Source organism: Scardinius erythrophthalmus (assembly GCF_964197995.2).
Source record: "Scardinius erythrophthalmus genome assembly, chromosome: 6".
Lineage (NCBI taxonomy): Eukaryota > Metazoa > Chordata > Actinopteri > Cypriniformes > Leuciscidae > Scardinius > Scardinius erythrophthalmus.
Genome location: NC_138226.1, coordinates 8,670,556 through 8,691,951, shown reverse-complemented (window position 1 = coordinate 8,691,951; position 21,396 = coordinate 8,670,556). Strand labels below are relative to the sequence as shown.

Here is a 21,396-nt window from a genome sequence, read left to right as displayed (position 1 = left end):
GCTACTTCCGACGTCATAAGTTGCATAAGTTGTGCATTAGTTGCAAGTAGACTGCTTATGGCCGTTTGGCTGGAAGCTATAATTTTACTTTGTAATGTGTTAAACGTATATTTTTCTTACACAAACTCATCGATTTGCTTCAGAAATCGATGGCCTTTATTAAGCCCCCGAAGCCGCGTGGAGTTCGTTTATGACGGATGGATGCACTTTTTTGAGCTTTAATCTGTTGGTTGCAATCCACTGCCATTATAAAGCTTGGAAGAGCCAGGACATTTATTAATATAACTCCGATTGTTTTTGTCTGAAAGAAGAATGTCATATACACCTAGGATGGCTTGAGGGTGAGAAAACCATAGGTAATTTTCATTTTAAAGTGAACTACTCCTTTAATAGTATTAGCTGAAGTGTTAATGTAGTACTCATTAGCCCTGCAAATCTTCCTGCATAGTTACTTATTAATGATGGTCCATTATTCTAAAGTGATACCTAAAAAGGTCTCTATGGACATGTTTTGCAGCAATAACACATTTTCAGTCTGACATTTCCAACGGAAGCTGGCCTTCTGTTTCTTTTTTGCCACAAACAGCTTTCTAAAGTGCGTGTTTTAGTGCATAGACCCTTGTTGATTAGATGATTGTTAAACTGTGATATTCTAAAATATTTAATAATTTATGCAAGATCTGGAATGTTCTAATATTATAGTTTTGAGTGCATCTTTCTGTCCTTTTTCTTTATTAGAGTTTGCCATTGAAAACTGCCCTCGTTTTTTCTTAAATGGGAGAGCGAGGGCAGGCATCAGATTTCATAAAGACCTTCATTTTCTCTTGATGCCGAGACTTTTTTGAGCTCATAATGCAGAGCACAATAACTGTGTTTCAATTTCAGACAAAGGGGTTTTGTTAAAATCCATGCAACTATAAAAGTAGTTTTATTGGCATTTTGTGGGATGATTTAATCAGTTGAGGCACAAGTCAGTCACATTATACACACAGCATTAAATGTTATAGTAATGAAGTAAACATTTTTTTGTTACATTTTTTTACAGAAACAATAGAGAAAACTAAGCCATGGGAACTTGACATGGGTGAAGCACAGTGTAACACAAAATGATTGTTTTGGAGAAAACTGTAAACAGGAGTCCTTCTGGTAGACCTGTAATCACCAGCCCTAAAGGCAACTGGACAATCCCATCCCATCCTAGCCAGTATTTATGACATCTGTCTGTCAAACGTTAACAATCAAAGACATAAAGATTACTAATAATGCCAGTGTTCAGATTTTTGAGTTCATGAGTTGTTGCTCCAGTGGTGATTTGTTTGAACGCTTTGTCAAAACCGTTATGACTTGTCTGAAATTGTAGGATTTTCATTGAAAGTAAAACAGTCACTGCATTTCAATGTCTTCCTCTTACCCCTCTCCCTCCATTGTCTGGATCTGCTCTGAATCTTGGCACAGACATGGTTTACGTCACTTTTGGCATGTGGGGGAGTTGAAGGAGTCAGAGTTTTACATGAAAACCAAGTTTTAAGTCTGTGCTCAAAAATGTCAGTTCTCTGCATGAAAGGGTCTCATTTAATAGTTTCTTTGACCTCTGGTTGTTTGGTAAATGCATGTGTAATTGTTACTGCTTACATTTTCTTAGCGTACAATGTTTGTCTTTAAATCATAAAACAATGCAATTCTCTCCACCAAACAGATTCTTTCTGATCTCTCTCACCAATCAAACAATCAGGCCACTGTTTTTGTTTTGTTTTCTTCTTCACTTTTTTTTCTGTTATAGTTTATTACAAGAAATCATATTTTTTAAGCAAGAAAGCCTTCAACCACTTTAAATAGTTGTGTTAGAGAGCCACCTAGTGTTATTAATGGGTTTAGCAGGATTTGAATGGTAAATTAATTCAAGTGTGGGTCTCTGCAGGTCGGAGCAATGGGCATGCCGAAAGGTCATTACAATTGGTCGCGAAAGCTGCCTATTCCACATAAAGGCTGGCAAAAAGCTTAAACGCTATTGGCCTACAGATTAAAAGGAAGTAAGATTGGTCAATGAAATGTGCCTTTTTTGCCCCATGGAACCCTGTGTCATGGAAACCTCTTTATTATTTCACTACCAAACACAAGGCACATACATGTTGTTTAGCAAATACTGTTTAAGTCTAAATGCTGTTTAGCAAGTACTGTTTTATTCAACATTATACAATGATAAATAGGGAATTTAATATGATAATAATTTATATGCAATCCTTGTAAATGTAATCCTTGAGTAGCCTAGAAATCTAGACGCACCCAAGCGGCAGCAAATTTTATTTTGCAGCCAGTGTTGGTTTGCGAGCTGGAAAAAACAAACTCTAGTCAGGCCAATCACATCGTGTATAGAGTCAGTGGGCGGGCTTAACATAATGACGGCAGAGTTGTGATGGTTCCGAGTGGCTGCTGCTGGCGAACAGCGGTCTTTCGAATCGGCTTTGGCCGCGACTCTGGAAGACTTGGAGTTAAGCTTTTCTTTGAGAAAAGAACAAAGAACGGCACTGAAGTCATTCTTAAAAAAAAGGAAGATGTGGAAGATGGTGACCGGATACGGCAAAATCTATTAATCTATTTAATCTATCAACTATAGCTCCGCTGGTGGGAAAACACTCTGGTTGGTTGTATCCTATTGCGTGCAAAGACAACCGTTTATCCTACCCCTCGGATTGAGCCCTGCCAATGGTGTGTTCCCAGACCCAACATCTTGATGTGGGTCTGGCTTGTCAGGCTAATCCTTGAGTTCATCTATCTGAATTGTTTGATTGTAAATAGTGGTTTAGCACTTTGTACTGTGTTCGAAAAACAAGGTTATCTACACTCTAAAATGGGTTTGTTGCAGCGATGCCACAGGAGAACTATTTTTGTTTCCCCAAAGAACATTTCAGAAACAGTTTTTAAAATAACCATTTTTCTTAGTGTGAAGAACACTTTAAAAAAAATCTGAAGAACTTTTTTCCTCTATAAAAAACCTTATATATTTGTATATAGGCTATTAATATATTAAAGGGGTGGTATAATGTCCCTTTTTACAAGATGTAAAATAAGTCTCTGATGTCCCCAGAGTGTGTTTGTGAAGTTTTAGTTCAAAATACCCCATAGATAATTTGTATAGCATGTTAAAATTGTCCCTTTCTGAAGGTGAGCAAAAGCGCATCGTTTTTGTGTGTCCCTTTAAATGCAAATGAGCTGCTGCTCCCAGCCCCCTTACAATAAGAGGGCGGATCTCTGCAGGGAAGGAGGGAGAATCTGCACATTTTCTCAGTTTTCAGCTGGGGTTTTTTGGCCTTCTTCCACATTTTCTTTGCCGCCTTTTTTGTCACTTTTTGGTTCCTTGTTGATTTCTTTGACTTCATGTTTTACCTTTCGTTGCATTTTTTCCGCTGCCTTTGTGTAGTTTTTTTCTACTTTTTTGTCGATCGACTCATCGTTGCAGATCCAGAATGAAAATCTGCAGAATGTATCAGTATATAATGTCTATATAATGGACTGTGGAGATGTTTTAACATCCTGAGTTTTCTGAGTGTTATTTATCTATTTTTCCAACAACAGCACCACAACACTGCATTAAACTGCAATAAGTAAGTTAATTTTGTTACCAGTAAATAGGTTCTACACTGTAAAAACTAAAGGAGCCTCAAGTATCCTGTTGGATACTCAAGGAACTTCAAAATGTAATTTTGGTGCCTCAAAGCTCTTTTTCCTATAGTAGGGTTACTGGAGGACCATTGACAATCTTTGAGGTTCTTGCTGGAACTTATGGGATCCTTTAAGCACTTTGTATTTACTTCAGAGGTTCTGGAGTCACCTTTTCATTACCATGAGACCTCGAAGTGCTTTGGGGGAAAATAGAGGAACCTGAATGCGATAAAAGGGTTATTGGAAGATCTTTTAACATTCAAGTGGTTCCTGGAAGATCTCTTATGTTAAAGCCAGCATCTGGAGGAACCCAATGGTTCAGTGAGGCCCGAATTAGATTATTATTCTATTATTATTATTATTATAGGCTACTTAAGTTTGATTCAGAATACATACCCAGGTGAAAAAGACGTACTATTAAATGTATTAAAAATGTACTTGAGTGTGTTTTTAGTAGACCTACAATACAAATATAGCCTACTTTAATGCATTTTTATTATTATTATTATTATAGGCAAGTTTGATTCAGTATACATACCCAGGTGAAAAAGATGTACTATTAAATGTATTAAAAATGTACTTGAGTGTGTTTTTAGTAGACCTACAATACAAATATACTTTAATGCATTTTTAATACATTTAACAGTAACTATAGTCTTTTTCACTTGGGTAGCTTACATATATTTAGTATAGGCCTATTTTATTAAGTCATTTAAACCTTAAACAACAACACTAAATAATAATAATATTATATGAAGAAGAAGAAGCAGGAGGAGAAAAGTATTATTCTGTCACGAAACTGCTGCTATTCCTCTGCTGTCGTCGCTTCAGTGATCCTCGCGCTGCTCGCGCGCAACAAAGCTCAGCTGATCGTCATCAGGAAAGTAACGGCTCCTCTCATCAAAGCTTCCGCCGTTTGTTCGGCTCTCCATTACAAGGTTTGTAAACTCGCCAAATAAATATAAATACAGAGTCTACTCACTATTCAAACACACACATATATCTAAACTAAATTTATTATACATTACTACGTTTTTACAGTGTTTACCACTCGTTTATTGCACAGTATCTGGTATGAAGGTTTTAGCCGCGATGCTAACTACGTTGATCTAATGAACAAATGGAAATGATTGACTTATTGTCTTACATTGATTTAGTCATTCAATTCAACATATTTTGTACAACTGTGTCTTCAAATTGCTGATATAGCCTAACTAATTTAGAAAATTCTCTGATTCTTGGCGTTTGTTATGAATAACAAAAACAGGTTATAGTTTGCTCTGTTTTTGTTTAGCCTAACGTTAACTTTACTTACTACAGGTGCCCTCATTCTCTCAAATACCATTTTAAAGCCATTTACTGGTCAATAAATATTATGTTGTGAATAATCAGCTTTGTTCTTTTGTTTCCCCAGAACAACCATTACATTTCTAAAATAATCTGAACATTTCAGTGGCAACATTGAATTACAGTAAGTTACCTGCACCACATGCAACTTTATTACTATGAACTTTCTCTGTGTGAAATTGTATTGTTTGACTGTGTACTTGTGTTTTTTAATCAGTTACTCTCTGAAAATCTTTTCTCATGATCTCAAATCTCATTCATGTTACTCAGAAAAATAATATCACAGGTTTGATTCACAAAAAATGCTATAGACATTTTAACTCTGAATTATAACTTCAAGTTTAGTCTTTTTCGACAAAAAAATAAATAAATAGGAAAAAGCTATTAGGCTTCAGAAGACTTGCAACACAACCCATAACACATGAGTTGTGAACTCATTGATTATTTTTAGGATCTTTTCTGGGACATTTTTGGAGCTTAACCATTTTTACATAAATTGTTGCATTGAATTGAACTAGACAAGTGTGCATAAGAATGGTTTCATGAATGATTTACACAATTGTTTTCTGCTTGTGTTTCATGCAGTGTCAGCGATCGGTGACTGGGGTTGCATTATGCCTGAGATCTGCTTTTGGGTTCCACAGACAGAAAGTCAAACAGGTCTGGAACGTCACAAGGCTGAGGAAATTATTAAAATTTCACAACTATCACTTTAATAACCTTACTAACAGTACATTTTGTACTTTGCAGGGATCTCAGTAAGCTGAAATACAAGTTTGATCAAGAATAAAAATCCTCCTGTAGACCTGAAAATCATCGAAGTGCCTGGACCATCCACCAGAAAAGAGGAAAAACAAACGGAAAACGATGCTGTACCTTTTCACTTTTCTAACTCATTAAGTACCTCACACCAACTTGGTCCCATAGTGACATTTTTGACCACAAACGAAATTGCTGATCGTGTGAATTCATATTGAAATGACTGAATTCACCAGTGAACATTCACAGAACAACAGATCATTTTACTGCACCTTAACTCTGTTTCCGGGTCGAAGCCTCTACTTCCTCTATCTTGTTTCATGAGAATACTCAACAACCATTTATGAACACTGTTGATTCAAGTCACACATTTAAGCTTTTCAAAAGCCATAGTGTATTACAGTCTCCAGTCTAACGGCATCCCAGACTTAAACATTTTATGATTCAAAATAGCTGAATAACTAATCATCAGAGATTTCAGTATAGAGATAAAGGTTACAGCACAATGAGTGTATATTAGCACTGTTGTTTGTTTTTGGCATCTGATAGAGCTTTTGGACTTGGAAACAGTGATGTCAGACTAACCATCGGACTGAAACACAAATGTTTTAAAGTTAAGTAAAGATGGACATTTTTAATTAGTTCAAATGTAATTTTTTTACATTGATTTATTTAGTGGAACATATGTGTTTCCATGCATTTTGTTGAGATGTCTTTTCTTGTTTATCTATTGTATATACATGGTTGATTATTCATGTTGCTTATGTATTATACTATTTTTTTGTGTGTTCATTGATATTAATCTGTAGTTAGCTTTTTTCCCCATGTGCATGGAAGTGTATGTATAAAAATGAATATCAAATATGTAATAAACAATTCTTATTTTGTATTTGGTTCAATTTGTTTATTATAATAGAAGTCAAAGGTAACCATAGTAACAACATGAAATTAAATATTTAAAAAAAAAATGAAATTTGGTTCCTGGAGGCACCCACAGTGGTTCCACACAGTGCCTAATATAAGAGTTCCTCAGGAAACCTGTGTGGTTCCTCAGAGAACCGGCCCTTTTTAAAGGGTGCCTAGAGGATCTACAGACGGTTCCGCCGGTGTGGCAAAGTGAAGAACCCCAAAAGGTTCCTCCAGGCACCTTTTATTTTTACAGTGTATAACCAATTCAGTTTGTCTGTTGTGCTGTCTCTTAATGCAATTCAACAATGATTAGGCCATGTTACAATCTTAAAATTTGAGTGTAAGGTAGGTAAAGCCTATTTATTTAAGTTTGCAGATTTACTATTTGTGAAGTTGGCAGATGGTTAAAATAGGCTATATTTTTTAATTTGTTAGAAGGTCTGCTGGCTGTCCAATGACATGGTTGGCCCAACGTTGGCCCAATGTTGTTTTAGTGGTTTTTAAGTTGGCAAAAGGTTGGTAAGGTATTTTTAGGTTGGCAGAAGGTCTGCTGGCCATCCAATAATATGGTTGGCCCAACGGACAAAATTACGTTGGGCCAACGTCAGCACCCAACGTTGGCCCAACACAACAACAGACGTCAGGCCAACGTCTGTTTGCTACCTGGGGAGCTTTCTTACAAGCTTGCAGACACGCAGTCATGCACTAAAATGCCAGACACTGTTCTGTCTTTTACTTTAAACTGGAGTCGGACAGTGACGGAGAGACTCAATAAGAAGTGACAACAAGTAGAATGCAACAGGACATTTCTGAATGGTTAGTTGATGAATTTATGTAGTTGATGTGGAGTTAACTATCTTCAAGTCATTGAATAGCATATTCTGTCATGCTAATCTATAAATCGCTCTTGAGGGAACTGTTCTAAGATGCCTGAAGAGTGACATGATATTGCATTTGTGTTAAGTAGTATAACAATAAATGTGAAAAGACTGATGCGACAGCTTGAACAGACTCACAAATCTGCTCCAATACAACAACTCTTCCTCTTCTCAACATGAACTTACCCTCTTTGTTGCATGTTCCTGGGGGCTGGGTTTATGTAAAATTTCGGGTTTGTGATGTCACCCGGGAGGAAGCGTGAAGTCCCTATCAGGTGTTTGTTGTAATCCTTAAAAAGCCATTTCTGTAAAAGAAAATATCTCCCTTTGCTTTGAACTTTGAGCGTCATAACTTTAGCTGTGTTTCCACTGAAACTACCTGGAACAATTTGTCCCAGGAACTTTTTTCCCCCAGACCTGTTGCTAGCCGCGTTTCCACCGTGGTCTAAAGTACCGTGAAGATTAGGCAAATTAGTCCGGTGACGTAGGACTGCATGCGACTTTACAGTTCCCACTGGATTTCATCCTCTGAATTTAAGCATAATAAAGCTTGAACCTCGTCGTCGGTCCATCGGACGTATTTTTTAAACTCCATTAGTATAGCAGACAACTGTTACTGCACGCATACAGATGGTGGTTGAATAAAATGCTGTGGAGTCAATCAATCAAAATGCGGCATGAACCAATCAGCATGTTCAGCGCCCAAGTCCCACCCCTGAAAGTTCCTGAACTTTGAAAAAGTACTAACTTACCTCGCATAGATATTGTATAAACTATAGCCGCTTTCCGACCGGAGGAACCTTTTCACAGGCTAAAGTACCCGGATGTCGGCGTGTTCACACCGCAGGAACTAGGAACGATTTTAGTTCTAGGAACTCCATTTGGAGGAACTAATTTAGGTCCTGCTTCAGAGTAGGGTCTAAACCAGTTCTATAGGAACTACCCGTGACGTTAGTGTACGCTGATTGACAGAACGCACGCGGAACACCAGCACCCGCCATTTTTAAAACAGCTAGAATGTAAACACACAGATTATAGCCTATATATTTACTCCATAAACTAACTATACAAACATGGAAAACAGTGATAGATGGGTCTCTAAACCTTTATGCTGAAGAGAAAATCCAACGCAACTTTGAGGGGACCAAGCCAAACATGATTATGTTTATCTGCCCAGCTAACAACACTGGACATCAACCACACGGCATAGGCTAATAAACTTTTTTTCATATACTGTCTACTTTCTATAACAGTTCTTTCTAATAAAATATTAAACAGTACTGTTAGACAGATCGCTAACTAATAAACACAGAGAATGCGAGCATTGTTTGCTCTGGCGTTCTCAGCGCCGCCAAAATAAAGGTCCGTCGCGCCGTCAAAATAAAAGTCACCGGGCTTGCGTCACTCCCTTACCCCTCCTCTCCTACCAGTTCCTATGGCCACTTGGCCTGTGCGAAAGCAAACAGCAAAACCGAGTTTGGGGGAGAGTAGTTCTTAGAACTGTTTAGAAGTGGACAGTTCCTAGAACTAAGTTCCTGTAACTACTTGGTCGGAAAGCGGCTTATGCTATTGCTACCTCGCGAGCAGGGACTTTCGGAGGGGGAAATATTTACCCGGAACTTCATTTAGACCCTGGGTCTTGCGGTGTAAACACACCGAGTACCAGCCCAAAAGTTCCTAGTTCCTGGGGAAAGTTCCTGCGGTAGAAACGCGGCTCAATGCAGATGTTGTTTATGCTCAAACAGCAACATTACACACTATCTTAAGTTAGAAAAGTGAAATCATAATCAGCCACCCCTTTAAACCAGGGTTCACCAATCTCGGTCCTGGAGGGCCGCTGTCCTGCAGAGTTTAGCTCCAACCAGCTCCAACACACCTGTTTGAAAGTTTCTAGTATGCCTAGTGAGACCTTGATTAGCTGGTTCAGGTGTGTTTAATTGGGGTTGGAGCTAAACTCTGCAGGACAGCGGCCCTCCAGGACCGAGATTGGTGAACCCTGCTTTAAACAACGTAGAGACTTCAGTATATAAACTATGATTAACTATAGTTTGCAAATTATTTTTAAGTAGGCTACTTTATATTGTATTTTTGTGTAATGGAAATGTTCCAAGGATGTTAAATGTTCTTCATGTAACCATATACCAATAAATGACCTTTATTTTTAAGTAGAATGTGTTGTATCAGATATCCTGAGAACATATTTTGAAAGGTGCTGGCTTTTAAATGAGGAGTTATTTGAGTTAAAGATAACAAGCTTCACACAGAATGCATCATAGCCTTCTATGTCTGAGGTTGCAATGACACATTATTCTTACGTTTTATCGTAGTGTTGTTGGAGATACTTAATTCTTGAGTACTTTGAGGCTGTATAATGTATAGATGTAATATGAGTGATATTCAAATACACATTATTTGTGCATTTGTGTATTTTATTTAAAATATTTTTTTCTGTGGTTCAAAATAAAAAACCCTGGTTTGATCAAATGGAACAGATGCAAACTTTATTCAACAAAATTATTGATTTGAATGCACTGACACGAGTGGATGAGAACTGAACTAAGCTGGACAATCACATCATTGTTTTCTGCAGAACTGCTTTACAGATGTAATGAACTAATTTAAGAAATTGATGATCTTTACAATGGAACTGAATCAAAACTGAACTGACTTCAGCTGAACAATGACACCATTTTCTTTTAGAGCTGCTTTACAAATGAACTCTGTATGCATCATTGAATCACTTTTCTGTTATCACTGTAAATCTGCTTTGAAATAATATGTATTGTATTAAGCGCTATATAAATAAAGGTGACGACTTGACATGCAAGCATTTAGAGAAAAGTTCTAAAAAGTTTTTAAACAGCATCTTATCTACTCAGGTTTTTTGCATGACACAATCAATGCAAGTTAGTATTTCAGTCAACTTTATTTAAAATGTAGTGGTGTTTATCAAAGTAAAATCCTTGATCACAATATGAAGAGTATCTTGTAAAGAATGTCCAGTGCATGACTGCATGAGCTGTCTAGTAGTGTTTACAGTTCGTCATGCCCATAAACATTGTACTCCGTGAGTGATAAGGTCCCATCAGCATTGTGATCATTCTTTTGGAACACATCTGCCACAACATCATCAAAATAGGATTCATCTTTCTGTGACTTTAACTTCTGTGCTTCAAATTTCAAGTATTCTTTAATCTGTAAATCCAAAATAACAATATATGTAAATAATAATAAATAAAAAAATTCAGGAAGGCAAAAGTAAATTCCTGATACAACAGTATGACATATTTACCTCTTCTTTTGTCAGGGCCTTGTCATTGTCAGCATCAATTTCTTTGAAGGCTTCTATGCTGCGTGGTCCTCTGGTTATGAACAAAAGCTCCACCTCAAAGATCACTGTTGCATTTGGTGGTACAGGACCTATTCCACCAGAAAAAGGTGATTGTTAATGGTTTATATTAACTTAACTTTTAAATGCTCTTTGCTGCATAATTAACTTATATTTGAATGCATTTGATTATTTAATGATTTAAATTAGGGGCCTGTAGTACAGAGAACAAAAAAAATTGATATCATTTCACCTTACTAAGTAGTGTATGTATGTTCATGAGTAGCATTTAGGCCTATGTTTCTTTCATCGCCACTGTCCAGCACCATCTGATCCATCCATTTTTTGTTGTATTGTATTGTTGTCTGTTGTACTGAAATTATATTTTCTTATTTTTAGTTTAAAAGAAGTATACTAATAGCACACTTGAATAAACTTATTTTTTGTAAGGGCGCACACACTGAGAGAGAGAGAGAATGCAAAACAGCGCCACACGTGTAAGCAGGGGCTGTATTGATTCTCTACGTATATGAAGTAATAGACCTACCTTTTCCTTTCTCGCCATATGCCAGAGGAGGAGGAATTGTAACTTTTCTCTTCTCACCGGGACACATGTCTTTCAGCCCTAAATCCAGCCCCTTAATAACTTCTCCAACGCCTAACACAAACCAGTGTGGGTGACCCGTGTTTGTCGAACGACTTGAAAATGAAAACAAACACTGGTTTAGGTTGAAAAAAAAAATGACTTTTTATATAGCACGCTAAGTACTAAATACACTGTTTATAACTCTACCTTGAAGCAGATAAATATAACATGCAATACAACATTTTAAGCAATAACTTTGTGTAGAAAAATGCGCTTACCTGCAATAGAACTGAGATCCGTCTTCAACTAGATATCCATCATAATGCGCATTCAGCATGTCTCCTCTCTTGGATTTCTGGCTGCAGTCTTCAGGCAGAAACGTAACCTCAATTTTAACATTGTCTTTTGATTCATTTGCACGAATTATTACGATGAGGAGATTGAGCGTTTGCAGAGTCAAAATCAAACAAAAGTAAAACGTAGACCGTTGGGACATCTTGCACATCTGTCGTCGTGGCGTCGGAGGCTGGAACGCTGACGCGGCAGTGCCGCCCAGTTCTCAGATTTCTCACTTGACGTTTGAGGTATTCAATGTTTTTTTTTTTTTTTGCAATAGATTTAGAACATATTCAGATGTTCTTGTTGGGACATTTGGTCCTCACAATGTAGAGATATATATTATACATGTGTATCACCGCGAGAAGAAAATTCAGAGAAGCAATTCTAGAATTAGGAAAAATAATTAAGATGCTGTTTTAGACAGAGCATGTCGTAAAGCAGGTCTGCTGGACACGTTTTTGTGCGTGATAAAAAGAATGTTCCTGTTTGCTACTGGACATTACTTTATGGGTTTATTTTAACCATTTAAAGTGTGTTTTTAACTATGCAAGAAACAGAAAGGATGATGTGTTACTGATTCAAACAGACTATCCTTTTAAATATCATCTGAAATTAGATAAAACTGATTTTCTATGAAAACAAATTTAGTTTTGTAACCATACTATTGAAGACATGAAGCTGTTATTCAATGACTGAGTAAACATGGTTCATACATTAAGTAGCATTCGTTTATGGAATACAGACAGACAATTTATGGTGCTGAAAACATGCTTTATTAAATCAGTAATTCATAAAACTCAAGGAGGCTGAATATATGTGTAATACTACATAAATTAGTTCTAATAAATCAATGTGCAGGGTATTACAGTAATGTATTTTTCTTTTCTTTGCACAACACATGAAATCTCTGTGGTACATAGCTTGATGGATACCCTGGCTGCTGACAAAGTGAGATTCTAATGCTAACACACACACAAACACACAAAATATAACCTAGCAATCCTCCAAGAGTTGGCACAGCTTCTGCAAAGAAGCACTTGAACTGATTTTACAACTATTGGCCAGGTGATGTTACTTTAATAAAATCAAAATTCAAACAGTCCTTTGCCAGAAACCTTGCACAAACATTATAATTAACTCATTGTGCAGGCCGCTCGCACATTGAGCTTGTCATTAAAATGGCGGTATGACTTCGTCAGTCTGAACACAAGGCCTAGTTGTCCTGCTTACATGAGGGTAATGCAAACAGCACTCAAGGCCTTATGTTCAAGTCATAAATTCTTGTGTACTGCATTACTGCACGCACAAATGTACAGTGTATAACTTTGTCTCTTTGATTTTAGTAAACTTCAACAGGGAGCCTCTCTACCTGCTGAGGCAATCTTAAGACTTCAACTTATTGTTGAGGCACATAGTTTTGTTTCGTTTCAAGTTTTACAGGGTATTCGTTCCATGTGAAACTTTCTCCTGTTAAACATTTAGTTCCATTTGTTAATATTGTCATAAATAACAATGCATACATTTTCCATAACCGGTAAATTCGGCTATATACATTATGTACATGTCACAAAATGGTGCAGAACTTCTGGTCATAATTATCCAATATGGCACATTTTATAACAGCTTTAGACTTTAGTCTAGTTTGGCATAAATTAACGTCAAGTTTGGTATAAAAATAGTTCATATTTACAAGAACAGAAATCCAGGTCTTTATCAAGAACAGAGTATTTTTTTCTCATTCTATAAATAAAAAGGTTTTGAATGAGGGAAATGGGGTGAGGATTGGATTACTATTATATAATAATTATTATAATTGTACTTTTTTTTTTTTTTACATGGATCGAATGTTGACATTGACAGTAGTGGTATCAGATCCAAACTCGTTGACAAGTTTTAAGGTGTATGCACCAGCATCAGTCTCTTTCACTCCACTTATAACAAGAGTGGTGACATCCTGAGAAGTCTCAATATGCAATCGTCCACTCTCCTCCTTGCTGGACAGTGTCTTCCCTGAATGTGACCATTCTATGCAAGGGCTTGGGTCTCCAATGAAAGCACAGGCTACAGTCAGGACCTTCCCTGACTCGATACTGATATCTTGAGGGGCAGCCTCAATCTTTGGTGGTATACCTGGTTAAAAAACAAATTTGTTATTATTATGGTGATATAGCTCTGCTGATATCTGTTTTGTTGCACTGTAAATGCTTTTTTTTTTTTTTTTTTTTTGCAAAGATGCATATATTCTCCATCTCACCTTTGCGGGTCTGAGAAATGGCTTTGATGGATGACCCCTCAACATGCGAGTGACTGGACATTGCCACCATACTGCTCGAGCTCAAAGCCATCATTCTTTCAGAAGTCATAGAGGTCATGCTAGACGCTGACATGCTCTCAAATTTAACCTCAGCCATGCTGGAACTGCTGAAGGATTTCTCTTGCATTTTTGAAACCACATGCTTGGCAGCATAACTTCCCTGCATGCTCGTAGCATCAGATGTTTTCTCCATAATTATCATTTTGGCAGGTTCCTCAACCAGAGCTGTGAGAGTGCAGTAAATAATTACCATGTCACTGAAGCAACTGATTTCATAAAAAAGGTACAACAGTCTATTCAAATGGCATTACTGGTTTCTTTTTTCTTTTTAAAACATTTGAGGATATTCAATGTAAATTAGACTGAATGATGGCATTGGTATTAGTACAATAAAAAAATATTTTAGTTGCACCACTTGTACATTATACCTTTAAGAAAATTAATTTGGTAAGGCTAAGAACACAGATTTCGGATTATTTTGACTATATTTTAAATATGGTGTTATTTTGTTGAACATACTGTATACATAAAATGATTCAAACTATGTGAAGGCATGGCTAATGGATGGTTAATAATATGGTTTGGTTATTTAAAGACTTGAATATACATGCAGTTACATGCAATGCTTTATCATCATATAGTGTGGTAATTAATTCAGTAGGCGACCAAGGATGCAAATCAAGCTAACAAAATAAAACAAAATCTAGATCAAAATAACATAGTTCTATTTATAGAAGGGAATGGTGAGATTTTGTTAATGGTTATTTTGTTAGCTTGATAAGTGAGCACTGATGATTAGTGTGTATGATCTTTTAAGTCAGAGTTTTAATCAAGAGACATCATGAACATACAGTAGGGTATGTGTTTGGTTTGACCATGCATTTTATGTACTGTAATGGACAGGATGCTCATACTTTGTTACTGTAAGAGTGCTAATTTATTCTTAGGAATGGATCAAACACTTACTGAGGACATTCAGTGATGATGTTGCAGAGCACTGTCCAAATTTATTCTTAGCTTTTACTGTGTATTTTCCACTGTCTTCAATGGTAACGTTGTGAATTTCAAGTGTGTACACATTCTTAGAGCAGCTGAATTTCATGTTTGGTGTAATAGATATCTGAAAGGAAATGTAAACAAAGTTAACAGACTGCTATGAGTGAAACACAAATAAGTTGTTTTTGTTTCTTCCCCCAAAATATAATGACAAATCACTCACGACTGCATTATCCTTGAGCCACTCGATTTCAGGAGAAGGTTCACCAGTGATTTCGCATGTGAATGTGACATTTTGTCCCTCGTTAACAATCTGGGAGCGTGGTTGCACCAGGAAACTTGGTGCATCTGAACGCGTTGCACTGATGGTCATATCAAACTGGCACTTGACCACACCATGTTCAGTTTTGGCCTCACATGTGAGAACTCCCTGGTCATGGTAGCTGATGGTTTTAATTGTCAGGGTGTGATCATTGCCTGACACGCCATATCTGTAGTTCTCTGAATTTGATAGCTCAGCTCCATTCAGGATCCATTTCACATCAGAGGCTTCAGGGATGTTTGCTCGTAGTGTGACAGTCTGACCTTGATTTATTGTTAATTGGGTTTTTGATGCTTTAATTTCTGTGAAGGACTGCACTTCCTCATAGGCAGTCTCCTTTTTCGCTATTTGTTCTAGAAACTCTGCTTTTCTTTCCATGGCAACTGCTGTTGTTCGTGCTGGAGCAGAAGGAGTAGATACTTTTTTATTAAAGAACAACTGTACATACAAAATTACACAAAATTATTCTTACTAAAATTATATTGTATGTTTATTTTGAGACCTGAAATGTGCTAAATAATACCTTGAACTGTAACAGTGCAGTTTGTAGTAACAGATCCAGCACTGTTTTTGGCTGTACATGTGTATACTCCACTATCAGAGACATCAGCTTCATAGATTTCAAGATGTGCTGAACCATGCTCTTCAGAGATTTCATATTTTCCACCTTGAGAGAGGTTCTGGGAGAAAAATGTTCAAATTGATTAGTAAATCAATCCATTCAACTATATATATTTTTATAAAGTAAAGATATCTTTCTTACCTTTCCATCCTTCATCCAGAAGATTGTTGGTTTAGGCTCACCAGACAGTTTCACTATCAGCTTTATAATAGTATCTGCAGAGGCTGAAATGTCTTTTAGTTCTGCAGAGAAGGTTGGCTTGGATGTTTTTTCTTTTGGAGTAGGCGATTTTACCATGGGTGGGGACTTAACTCTTGGTGGAGATTTGATTGGTTCAGGTGATTTAATTCTCTGTGGAGACCTAATTCCAAATGGTGACTTTATACGAGGAGACTCTGGAGACTTTACTCTTGGAGGTGAAGCAACAACTTTCTGTACAGGTGTTGGTTTACGAATTGTTAGACTGAACTGTGCCTCCTGTTTACCATCAGAGTTCTCTGCCACTACAGTGTAATTACCTCCATCTGACATTTCTACTTGGGTTATCTCAAAAGTAGATTTATATTCAGTTGAGGTAACATGGTGACGACGAGATGACACAATGACTTGTCCCTCTTGCATCCATGTTACAGTGGGTGCAGGTTCACCATCAACATCACATGTGAATTTGACCGATTCTCCCTCTGATACTGTGAGTGACTGTGGTTTAGTCAGAATTGTAGCTGGAGTCTGTTTCTTTTTTTCAACCACTTCTTCCACTACTGTTGTCACTTCTGTAGCTTCAAGTTTGGTCTCTGACATTTTCTCAACCACAACTTTCTCAACTGCAGTCACTTCCATAGCTTCAAGTTTGATCTCAGATGTCTTAATTGTCTCTTCTGCCCTCTCTGTTTTAGTTTTAGTTTCAGATATTTCCACTTGTGTTTCTGATGCAGTTGCTGCTGTTATGGATGAAACATGATACACATCTGTTTTCGTCATCTCAGGGACGAAGGGGGTCGGTGGCTCCTCATCTTTGCGTTGTGAGGCATATGCAGAAAATCCACCCCCGGCAACATCGAGAGTGGCATAGTCAGAAGCTTCTCCCTTTGCATTTGTACAGACGACACGGTAGGTGCCAGTGTCCTCTTCCTGGCAATCAATGATTTGAAGAGACAAAACACCACTCATGTTAAACATACAATATTTTCTGCTTTCTTCAATCTGCTGCCCATTGTGGTACCATTTAATCTGTGCTTCTGGCTTAGATTGTACATTCAGTGTGAATTTGGTGTTTTGACCAATTGGCACACGGTGAGAGCGCATTCTTACAGTCACCCTGGGAGCATGGTCAAGAGTAAAAGGCTGCTGGGTCACAATTTCAAACTTCCTCTCAGTTTTCAAGGCTTTCTTTCTTGACTCATACCTTGACATATAATCAATTTTTGTTGACAAGTCTGGTGTAGTGATTGTTTTCTCAGTAGAATCAAGGCTGGGTGAACGTGGGCGTGTCTTTTCAGGTGAAGCCGTTTTAATCACTTTTTCTGCCACAGTTGCAGAGGGTTTCTTGGAATGACTTACTGTAGTATAGCCAGGTGAGAATGCTGTTGTAGATATATCAGTTATCATTGCTGCCTCAGTTACTGCTGCCACAGAAACTCTTGTTTTTTCCTTTCTTTTGACCTTTGTTTTCTCCTCAAACTCAATATGTTGCAGTTGGCTCTTGTAGGAAGTTAATTTTGTTGTGGTAGTTACTGACCTAAGCAGTTCATGATCTTCTTTTTCCTCATATAGCCTTTGCTTTTGCCTTGGAGGTCTGTATGTTGCCCTTTCGTGACGCTGACGCAAGTCAATATAGCTTGGACCAGCCTCATATTTAGATGGAATACGATATGAGTCATATGTTGGTACTTCCTCCCCTTCCTCTTCGTCATATGTAGCTCTCTTAGGTGATGGTTGACGCAGTGCAGAAAGTTCAAAGCGTACAGGGCTCAGGCTCGGTGGAGAAGCAGAATAGCCTAACTCAAGTTCATCCTCAAGTTTGAGTCTTTCTTCCTCTGTTCTCTTCATTGAGAGGTATTCTTTAACTGGCAGAAGCAGTTCCTCATCAGAAAGATCACCAAGAGAGCGTCTCCTGATTCTGTAGTAAGCCTCCATTTCTGGAGAAGGTGTGCGATGTCTTGCTGGTCTTACAGTCTCAAGGTCATCTTGTGAAACAGGAATATGCCATTTTGGCTTGTATTGGTCTTTAATTCTTGGAAGGGGTACTTCATAGAACTGGTCCCACCTTGACAGCCGGATGCGCTTAAGTCTTTTCTGGGGGAACTTTTCCATTGGCTCCGGGAACTCATATTGATCTCTGAGTTTTTTGTACCACTTCATATCAGAGAATGGCACAAAGTGTTTGATTTCCATGTCCTCCTCAAGGGCAGTAGGAGCAACAACGCGAGGTGGAGGAATAACATATGGCATTCTCAATCTCTTTTCTTCAGCTCTCTTCTTTTTTTCTTCTTTCTCTTTGGCTTCTTCAGCTTCGCTCTTGACTTTCTTGGTAGTGATTGCTGGCTTGTACATGGTTGCAGCTTCTCTTAGTGCTTGCTGTGCGACTGGAGTAAGTGGGGTAACATCTGCACCTGCTAGTATCTGAGTTAGTCTTACTTTCTTGTCCATCTCTTGCTGTTCAAGATCGTGTTTCTTCTTCTTTCCTTCCTCACTCCCCTCTTTCTTGATATGTGTCACACGTTCAACCTTGAGTGTGGCTTGACAACTTGCAGACCCTGCCGAGTTAGTTGCAATGACTCTGTATGTGCCAGAATCCTCTGGAAGAGTACCTCTTACATGTAAGACATAGTAATCTAAGCCTTCATGCTCAATCTCAATTTGTGGACCAAATGCCAAAGGCATGCCATCTTTCTCCCATTTCAATGAAGGATGTCCTGACACACGCATTTCAAAACGTACACTCTGGCCTTCTCTGCATTCCAAATTAGCAAGAAGACGTTTGAACATAGGTCTCAAGGTGTTATCAGCAGGAGCAGGACGAGGGACCACTTTGAGTCGAGCCTTGCAACTGTCATCACCAAATCGGTTCCGTGCCACAACAGTGTATTCCGCATCATCATCTGGGTCAAGTTTATGAATCACTAACTGATACAGGCCCTTGTCACTAATAAAAGTGTATTTCTTGTCATCATCTCCTGGCATAATCTTTTGACCTGTTTTCAACCACATTACACGAGGTTCAGGATGCACTGTGATGGTGACACCAAAGCGCACATCCTCTCCAATGTAAGCAGTGCGGTTGCACAATGGCAAAGTAAATTCAGGAGGTCTTTGGAGTAGTCTTGATGTGTCAACTCTGCGTTTTACTTTCTTTACCACACGTGCAGTGAAGAACTCACGATAGGATCTTACCCCTTTGACAAAGAGCTCAGCATAGGCACTGTCCTCACCATACTCATTGACAACTTTACATCTGTATGTTCCATCATCTGTTCTGTTGATTCCCTTGATAGTTATGGTAGCAAGCCCATCTTCGTAAGTAATTTCATATCTAGCACCTTCTTCTAGTTGTCTAACTCCACAGTACCATGTTACTTCGGTAGTGCTGTCATAATTGTCAATGTTGCAAATAAACTTGATATCATCGCCTTCATTGGCAACACTGTGTTTAATTTGTCCTGCAACTGGTCCATGTTCAAATGGTGCAATCTTCACTTTAGAGACTGTTACTCCTCGCTGACTTCTGATAGCACCACCAATGGCAACACGAGCAGAAGAGACAACTGTGTTCCATTCTTTCTTCACCATGGCTCGGTAATATCTCGTATGGCGTGTAATCTTGATGGACCTAGTGCTTAGCTGCTCTGAGTTCATAGTCAGCCAAGGATGATTCAAAGCCTCAGTAGCAGTCATACGATGTTTGCGCTCTTTGGTTAGTAGGCGGTCCACAAAGTCTAAAGCCTCAACACTAACATGCTTGAAGGCTTCATCATCAAAACTGTACTCAGCATTGTAAATGCTCTCAATCATTTGCTGATTAGTTTCAGCAGCGAATGGATTAAGTCCACTAAGAAGAACATAAACAAGAACACCGACAGACCACATATCTGTCACAGTGCTAACCATCTCATTTTGATGAATTTCCGGTGCCGCAAACTCAGCTGTTGTGTACTGAATCTTAAATTGGTCCCCAGGTGTAAGGTGTCTAGATTGTCCAAGCTCAATGATCTTGACATTAGTTCCCTTTCTTGTGGTGTACACTATATTTTCAGGCCTGATATCAAAGTGGCCATAACTCTTGCTGTGAAGAAATTCAAGAGCTTCACACACTTGTCTGATATAGTTAACAATTTCACGCTCACTGAGCTCAAAGTTGGCTGTACCAATGCGCTCAAATATGTCCACACCAGAGATGAACTCATAAATCATGACTAGCTCTTCAGGGCTGTCAAATGACTCATGCAGCAACAGGAAGTTCTTGTGGCGTGCCACATTCAGTGTTGCAATTTCTTTTTTCACTAATGCCTGATCCGCACCTCTAACTTTGACAAATTTAGCCATGTAAGTTTTCTCAGAGCTAGTCTCAATACACCGGTGAACAATACCAAACTGTCCGCGGCCAAGCTCTTCAGCAATCATGTACTTGTTATGAACATTCTTAGTCTCTGAATGAGGAGCTTTGCTTTTGGAAACTGGCCTGGTGTCATCAACTTCTTCATCATAGTTAAGAACTCTTGATTTGTCTTCCTTTGTCACGACAGGTCCACTTGTCTCAGATGGTACACTCTGACCAAATTTATTTTCAGCTATGATACGGAATTGATAACTTGTCTTTCCAAACAGATTGACAACAGTGTAGTGGGTGTCACGAGACTGGCCAACACGTATCCACCTTTCTGCTGTGGTGGCGCACTTCTCTATGATGTAGTTTGTGACTTTACTTCCACCATCACTAGCAGGTGCTAGCCAGTTGAGTGTTACACAATCTCTCGAAACATCACTGGCGTTGATGCCACGTGGTGGATCAGGCACATCTGCAACATCAAGTTCAACTGTTTGCTGGTCAATTCCAAATCTATTTTTGGCACACACAATATAGAAACCAGCATCATTCCTTTCTACTCCATTCAAAAATACAAGAGATGTGAAGGATCGTGTGACAATAACTTGATAGTGTCCATCATTATCAAGAAGGTCTTGTCCTTTCTGCCAAGTGATAACTGGATCTGGTTTTCCACTGAATGGAATCTTGATGTTCACTACTTCACCACGAAGGGCAGGGATAGCTTCCTTTCCTTGCAGATTCTTAGGTAGATGAATCTTAGCAGGGACTGAAAAAACAAACATTTTAATCC

General features: G+C 38.3%; 2 protein-coding genes and 1 long non-coding RNA gene across 3 annotated transcripts in view; 1 reads left to right on the top strand and 2 right to left on the bottom strand.

Moving 5' to 3' along the window:
• The first annotated feature begins 5,072 nt into the window (after window positions 1-5,072).
• LOC308692834 lies at window positions 5,073-6,380 on the top strand. The gene is made up of 3 exons (XR_014030379.1): window positions 5,073-5,131; window positions 5,593-5,667; window positions 5,758-6,380. It is a non-coding gene; the product is annotated as an uncharacterized lncRNA (long non-coding RNA).
• A 3,650-nt stretch (window positions 6,381-10,030) lies between these two features.
• Window positions 10,031-12,048, bottom strand: fkbp7 (FKBP prolyl isomerase 7). Its single transcript, XM_081368541.1, has 4 exons — window positions 11,746-12,048; window positions 11,429-11,580; window positions 10,846-10,973; window positions 10,031-10,748 (listed from the first exon to the last, which is right to left on the bottom strand). The coding sequence occupies exons 1-4, from the start codon at window positions 11,970-11,972 to the stop codon at window positions 10,587-10,589; spliced, it is 669 nt and encodes a 222-aa protein (XP_081224667.1). The 5' UTR covers window positions 11,973-12,048; the 3' UTR covers window positions 10,031-10,586.
• A 508-nt stretch (window positions 12,049-12,556) lies between these two features.
• Window positions 12,557-21,396, bottom strand: part of ttn.1 (titin, tandem duplicate 1) — a 137,637-nt gene continuing 128,797 nt past the window's right edge. The window contains exons 203-208 of the mRNA XM_081368711.1: window positions 16,202-21,372; window positions 15,962-16,118; window positions 15,340-15,836; window positions 15,087-15,240; window positions 14,061-14,345; window positions 12,557-13,936 (exon numbers count right to left, since the gene is read on the bottom strand). Coding sequence (XP_081224837.1) covers window positions 13,638-13,936; window positions 14,061-14,345; window positions 15,087-15,240; window positions 15,340-15,836; window positions 15,962-16,118; window positions 16,202-21,372 — 6,563 coding nt within the window. The 3' untranslated portion in view covers window positions 12,557-13,637. The remainder of the gene's footprint in view (window positions 13,937-14,060; window positions 14,346-15,086; window positions 15,241-15,339; window positions 15,837-15,961; window positions 16,119-16,201; window positions 21,373-21,396) is intronic.